The sequence below is a fragment of the Apis dorsata genome, unplaced genomic scaffold (genome assembly GCF_000469605.1).
Source record: "Apis dorsata unplaced genomic scaffold, Apis dorsata 1.3 scaffold_147, whole genome shotgun sequence".
Classification (NCBI taxonomy): domain Eukaryota; kingdom Metazoa; phylum Arthropoda; class Insecta; order Hymenoptera; family Apidae; genus Apis; species Apis dorsata.
Genome location: NW_006263438.1, coordinates 30,007 through 37,435, shown reverse-complemented (window position 1 = coordinate 37,435; position 7,429 = coordinate 30,007). Strand labels below are relative to the sequence as shown.

The following is a 7,429-nucleotide window of genomic DNA, read 5'->3' as shown; positions in this document are numbered from 1 at the left end:
CCTGCAGCGTCCAAATAAAGAGACGGCTCGAGAAGGGAGGTTTGCTTGCTTTGCTTGCTTTCCGGTCTGTTTCCATTCGTATTCTCGAGTGCGAAATGGTGTCGTGGAATTTTTTCGATACGACTCGATAAAATGTGAAAAAAGAATTTCGGCTAATTCCAAGATTATATTCAATAATTTTTCAAGTATTCGATACGTTTAAATAATTAAGATTCGAGAATAGATAATTGTGACGAACGAAAACACGATTTTATTGTTCAAATATTTGCGATAAAAGGACAGGTAACATCATTTGATTGGAATATTAAACGTCCTTTTAGAACGGAAGCCAAGAAAAGAAATTCATGTTCAAGAAGGAATTGTGATAAAACGAGGACAAGTTATATAATATTATGCACATGTAACAATCGTAAAAAATTTGCTTGAATTGCGTCCCTTGTAAAGTAAATTTTTTATTCGAAAAAGTATAATTATATATATAAAAGTATATATTTGTATATGTGCGTAATAAAGTGCAGTGAAGTTTATAGAGTATTTTTGTGTACAAAAAAATCATGCTAAGAGAAGTAATTATATATGTTGTCAGAATCATGCTAAACATATATTAGGCATACTTGTTTTAAATATGTAAATTATTTTAAGTGAAAGAAAAATTATTTGTTTAAATAAAATATTTATCTTATTAATGAAAATAATTAAATCTCGATTCAAACAATTTTAATTAATGAAATTATTTCAAATAACTAGACTAATTCCTTTTCTCCTTTATAAATATTAAAAAATATCTTCTCATTATCATATAAAAATATCATTATCGTATTAACAGCGATAATTCGATATATAATTATACTGAATGAACGTTGTATTAATCTGTATTAATCTGTAACTGATCAAATTTCGAGTAGAAAATGCTACAATTCATTAAAAACATCTCAATATATTTTGATAAAAATATCTAAAATCTATTTTCACTTTTAGCTTAAATCAAATTAAATCCAAAATATTTTCTACATAACATTGAATTATCAAACAATCGCTATTATCAGTATATCATCACAGAATTCGCAATAGTAAATTATGTATATGTAGTTTGATATATACATATACGTTACGTTACATACAATTATGTTAGGTGAGCAATACAATATTAATTGCAACCGATCAAACTTCAATAGAGAATGATATAATTCATCGATCTCGATAGCATCTCGATATATGTGTGAAAGATAAGAATATCCAAAATCCTTTTTCTCTTTTAATCTAAATCAAAGAGTCACTCTTTTCTTCTTTTCTGCTCCATATTTGTCAGATATTTCAGTATTAATAATACGACAACGTCATTAAGAAATTCGAAATAATAAATATCGAGATTATCTCTGATAAATATATATATATTCACTTATGCTAAGTGAACAACGGATTATTAATTGCAATGAAATCACTAAGAGAGAATGGCACACGTGTTCGTTATTATCGAACATGTACACGCATGCATAGTAAAAGATGCATCTCTCGATCGCGTATGATAATGAATTTCTGGGACAAGCAGGTTGCGCTAATGAAAATGCTTGGAAACTCGGCATCAAACGGACGCGGTTGAATCGTACTCTCTTCTCCTCGGACACCAGGTTGGAAACATCGAATCCAACCAATGGTTGAATTCCTCGCGTAAAAGGGACCGTACGCGTGCATTCGTGAGTTTCAATGGCTTTCATCGGTTCCTTCGAGCATGCCGCTTGTCCTCTTCCATAATGGATATCATTCTCTCCAGACTGTTCCCGGTTTCGAATGCTTTATACACATATTGAACGAGTTGACTGCGTTCACAATTCAATACATTTGATTCGATGTTTTTCATCCAAGGATCAAATTATCGACACGAGATACCGATACGAAAGAAAACCATTATATACTGACTTGTCGAACATTGTGAAAGTATATTCTAGAAGTATAAACTATAGTGTCGGTGGTAACTTTAGAAGAATAGGATACTAGTGTAGCCCTCTAGTGATAATTTAACACAATTCACTTAGGGCTAATCGACATTGTATGTATTCTTTGAAAAATGATTTTGAAGCTCGGGTTTACTGTGTGATCAATAGTTAATGGTACAGTTTTGATGAAGTTTAGTTGGATTTGTGCTGTTTGAATTACAAAAGTTTCATTAATTTTGCGTATCATTCCGTATGTTGTCTATACGAATATCGAAAATATGGTTAATCTTAGACGTGACTTGATCTTTAATAAATTGTGAAGAATACTTCGTTTACGAAACAATTTTTTATTTTTATTAAAATTGAAAGTTACTAAATATATTGAATCTATTTATATTTGAATTGAATGATTCGTAACTTTAGATTAGCAACATGTTTATTCGATCAGATACGAAGTTTAACGGTCTAACAACTAATCGATCTACGTGTCTAAACAAACGTGAACTAACCAAAGTCGATAACTCGACAAACCACAGCCACGTGTAAAGTGAAACTTTAATACGATGACCGTAATATCGCCCGCTATAAACCGCAGTTCTAACGTTTCCACATTTTCCGCCTTAGTAGATAACCTATCAGAATGCATAACTGAACAATTAATCTAAACGATCTATAGCCAATATACAGAAACATTTATAACAATAAATACTAAACAATACATTATTCTCTTCATTGAACTAAAATCTTTTCTTAATATCTTCAAATATTTTCAGTTTCTACAATTAGATAAAAGTTAAAAACAAAATTACAAAACATTATTTTAAAATATAATAACATTATATTAGCAACATGTTTAGAATATATTAGCAAAGGATTCTAATACAAGGTTAATTAAAATTCTACGCGATTTTGATCTAATCCTTTTCAAGCAACAGCAAGGTTTTTGCAACTAACCAATACCGAATCAGTGGAATAATCGACTAAACAAGGTTTCGATCGACTTATTCGGCGCGCAGCAATACAAAATTGAACGCGATAACGAGGGAACTCGTATGAGTTCGATCGTCTCGAACATTCTCGCGGTCACGAAAATCGGAAACGCGTTCGTAATTAATTCTATTCGTACATCGCTGCGAAATCGGCGGCTCACCCGAGGCAACGTTTTAATTAATTAGACTAATGGAATTTACATGCTGGAACGATAATGCGGACTACTGCACACTCGCGAAAGGACAGAACCTTGGGACAAATCGTGTAACGTGCGAGCGTGCTTAGTTTGCTTGTCGCGTGACATTAATTGCGTGTACATATGCGTGAAATGTGAAAAAATAGTGTAACGATCACAGAGAGGGAAAGGTAGAATGGAAACTAAGAGAATAGAAAAGAGTGTGAGAAAAAAGCAAGTGATCAGCAGAAGCTGTGTATCGTTATGTTGGATTCCTTTCTCTTTCCATGCTTCGCCATGCCAATCAACTCGAAGATTCTGTTTGCGATTAATTTTTCGCTCACCCTTTTGTGCAGCAACTCATTGTACTCCCATACGCGTTGATTCTGTCTGATAGCCGTGCCTCCACCACGGTCCACTTCTCTGCCGATTGGGCTCACCATTTTTCTTTCAACTGTAAAATATATTGCGAAAATAAGAATAACATTTAAGAAGTGTTTTTTATATGAGATTTGTCTTGAAGCAAATGATTTAAGATTTAAAATCACTTGGAATTATTTAAATCATGTCATGCGTAGAGGTTAGAAAATGCTTATAAATAGAGGTTAGAAACATTTTCAAATCGTTTTATATCTGTCGCTTTGTTGTAGAGTGGCATAAAGGAGTGGACATCTTTGGAATGAAGGAATTTTTTTTCATTAGATAGATTAAAGAAAATTAAATTTTCTTTGGTATCGTCGAATTCTATTATGCACAGGTATTTTTTTTCGAATTTATAAATAATATTTTACTCTTAGATCTTTCCAATGGATATTTCCAGAAGATTTTTAAAATAAAATAAATTTTTAATTTTGAATATATAAAGAAAGTTAAATAATATTTTATTTTCAGATTTTTTATTAAATTCAAATTTTCGATACATATTTTTCTATGGAGTAGCAGCGATATTTATCTTAAAGTTCACGATATTTAAAATTTCTTATAAAAAATATATTTTATATTACAGGCACATGTGAATATGACAGAAGTATCGATGATAAGAGATTTCCTTTAATCGTAAGTGAAACCTGCTAGACAGAAATATAGAAAGCGGCATTTATATGCACAGTGACAAAAATTCAATACGAGGCAAATATTGGCTCGATATCACTTAACCGCTTTTCGCATTTGAGCATTGACCATTTTCACTAATGTTTGCTCGATAAATTATTCAGTTATACGTGATACTGCATTAAGTATAACTAACATACTATATACGTACATATACATTTTATGTGCATTAATATAAAATTTCAACAGAAGAGCCGCAATACGATATTATAATATTTATTACGTCAATTTAAAAAATTTCTCAGAGGTTATGAATAAAACCAGATTAATTAAATCTCCAATTTTTCTCATCGCAAATGATAGAAACGAAACAATTATTATTAATAAACCAATTTAACCAAAGATTAAACTTATTTCTCACGAGACACGTACAACGGCAGTCCCGTTCTACCCATTTCTCTAATTCTCTGATATCCTTTAGCATCGAAAGAGGTTAGCGGTTTGCCCCAATGGTACGTGGGATTTCTATTATTCCTCGTGTCGCTTTGTGCACCTAGTCTTTCCCCGCGGATATCTGAATAATTAACCCCACAGACTTCCACCCTTCTTCTCTTTTCGAGAGAGTTCACCCTCTTCTGATATTAATTCCTCGAGTTCGGATTCAATTTGTGTGATTACCTTCTTTCGTCGTGCTTGCTTTTTATCCTCGCTCGAACAAAGATCGAGGACGCGAGCTTTCCGAAGAATTTTCGGGAAAGAGAATTTGAAATGTAATTTAATTCCAAACTATATTAGTGTTGCGACACGAATGATGGGGTCGGGGTATTTAGAGAGTAAATTTAGAGAGACTGAATGAACTTTACGCGAACGTTTGGGATAGAGATTCAATAGTTATTTGTGTTCGAATTAAGTCGAGGAAACGTATTAAGATGGAAATGTGGATGATAGTTTGAAGAAGGATTAAGATTTTAAAGATTGACAGATGTAAGTACGAGTTATTTAATCAAGATTTAGTATGAATATATTCCTAATTTTTAACTATATTAAATTATAACTATATTAAATAAACTATAATATTATTTAAACTATATTTGTGTTATTTTCAAATTCTTTTGTAAATTATCTCTATTTACAGCGTAGATATGTATGGATATATCTTCTTACTTGGACTGTGAACTCGTATGTCGCTGTCACTAGGGCTGGAGACTCGGTGGTCATTCATGGAAACGACCCTTAATGCCCCGGCCGGACTCATCAATCGTTGAGTTGCGTGTCCGCCCGGAGATGTTAACCTTATATCCTTTCCATCGTTGTTGGTGTTGTTCAACCTACAAAGTTTCGATATTAAGCGGATAGAATATTTTATCTCGTTCATTTTCTTCCTCCATTATTAATTAAATCTAAAATTTCTTGCTTAGTTATTGCAGAGAGATTTTCTTTCGATTTTTATCATATTTCGTTTATAATTCACTTTAACGTTATACGGGTATATTTTATATCGTGAAAAGTAATCGTAGCTGGATAAAACGATTAATCATTGAATATAATGGAATATAATGGAACAAAAGTACCGGAAGAGATAAAACGTTAAGAATGGGATTAAAGAAATTTATTCCCAGTTAAATTACTTAATTAATAAATGTCACAATTCGAAACATTTTTCGATATTCTATTGGGAAAGGTATATAATTGACTCTTTTTTTTATCGATATTATAATTATAGCGTTATTATTATAATTGATACGAGAGCAAGGAGAGATTCATCGTTCGAAATCGAGAAATATCTATTAATAAACTTGACGACAATGACTCGAAAATTTCCTCCCCCCTTCCTCATTTCAATTTCTATACCCTGTGAATGTTCTTTGGACAGAACAGTTTTTATCATGGAGGAACACGATCGAAGTGGAATTGCTGACGACGTTCGAAAGCATACGCTAGTTTCGAGTCCTCTACGTATCCAAGGTGTGAAACAGCCGGGGAAAATGTGTCACCGAGGGAATTCCAATGCCGACGCGACGCTTCTCGCCAAGAATGCTCTCGAATTCGTCCATGGTAAGCAGTTTCTCGCGTTGGAATTTTCAAACGTGTGCGCGAAAATGTTTCAAAAAGTCCTTTAACAACGTGACTTTTTAAGAAAGAAATTTTTAATTTTCATAGCTTGTGTGCATTTTTGTTAAAGATTCATTGCAGCAGAATATCGAATAGATCAAGAAACATTTTTTCTCGAAGCTACAATTATTGGCCACTAAATAAATATTGAATATTTAAAAAATGAAATGAAAATTCCCATATATCAGAAAGTGTATATATTCTCGATTAATCTAATTTTTTCTTATTCATTGAAAAACAGTTTTGGGACTCCGTTCTTCACATTTTTTTCTTTTCGAATGGCACTCTTTTTATCTTATAGAGAAAAGAAACAATTTTTTACCACTTACATCGTAGATCCGGTTCCAATGTCACCGTTGCTGGCGACTCGTAATAGCTGCGAATTGGCCATGTCGTTTTCCGATTGTCTGACCGATTGAGGGGTGGATTGGTGAAGGGGCAGGGGCTGCCTGTGCGTGGCATTGCTCCTCGGCAATGGAAGGGTGGACACCGTAGCCGGGGGTTGAGTTTGCGTTCTTTGAGCCAGTTGTGAAGTGCTGACAGCTCTCGGCGGAAGTGGATCCCTCCCTATCACCGATCCAGATCCGGACGCTGCGAATAAAACATTCCTCGTCATGAAACACTGCCCTCCTCTTCGACGTGCATCACGAGAATGAATTTTCAATGTTTATTTATTGAAATTGGAAAAAAAGAGGGGGAAGAGCATCCCATCAATATTTACGCGAATGTTCTTTTTTTTTTTTTTGTGAAAAAGTTAAACAAATTTTCAGCGAAATATCGAATGTTTTAACTAGAAAATGTGATTTAATTATTTTCGATATATTTTGAGAGTCGGTTGTTATTAAAATTACAGTTAAGAGAAATTAAGTTAAATTAAGATATTCGGTGATTTTCATAGGACGACGCATATTTTTTCCTAATATTTAAATGTTTAATTCATTTAAATGCTTCATATATAAAAATATCCTCCATCTGCTGTGTGAATGTTAAGAGAAATTAAATTAAAGTTAAAACGATATTCGGTGGTTTTCAACGTATATTTTTCCCAATATTTAAGTCACTTAATGTTACTTCATAGAAAATATCCTGCTAAGAATCAGAGTTGAAAGAGTATTCGTTTGCAAGGTTAAAGTACCGCGACATATTGAATATTAAAGGGATACAAGTT

The 7,429-nt window shown here is 32.8% G+C and overlaps 1 protein-coding gene across 6 annotated transcripts in view; it reads right to left on the bottom strand.

Moving 5' to 3' along the window:
* The window catches only part of LOC102677612, a 55,048-nt gene that overhangs the window by 20,428 nt on the left and 27,191 nt on the right, over positions 1-7,429 (bottom strand). For all 6 annotated transcript variants that reach the window (XR_004150085.1, XR_004150084.1, XM_031509387.1 and 3 more), the window contains exons 2-4: positions 6,591-6,852; positions 5,314-5,477; positions 3,444-3,553 (exon numbers count right to left, since the gene is read on the bottom strand). Coding sequence is in view for 4 of the 6 variants with exons in the window: in XM_031509387.1 (XP_031365247.1) it covers positions 3,444-3,553; positions 5,314-5,477; positions 6,591-6,852 (536 nt within the window). In the remaining 2 variants the exon portion in view is untranslated. The remainder of the gene's footprint in view (positions 1-3,443; positions 3,554-5,313; positions 5,478-6,590; positions 6,853-7,429) is intronic.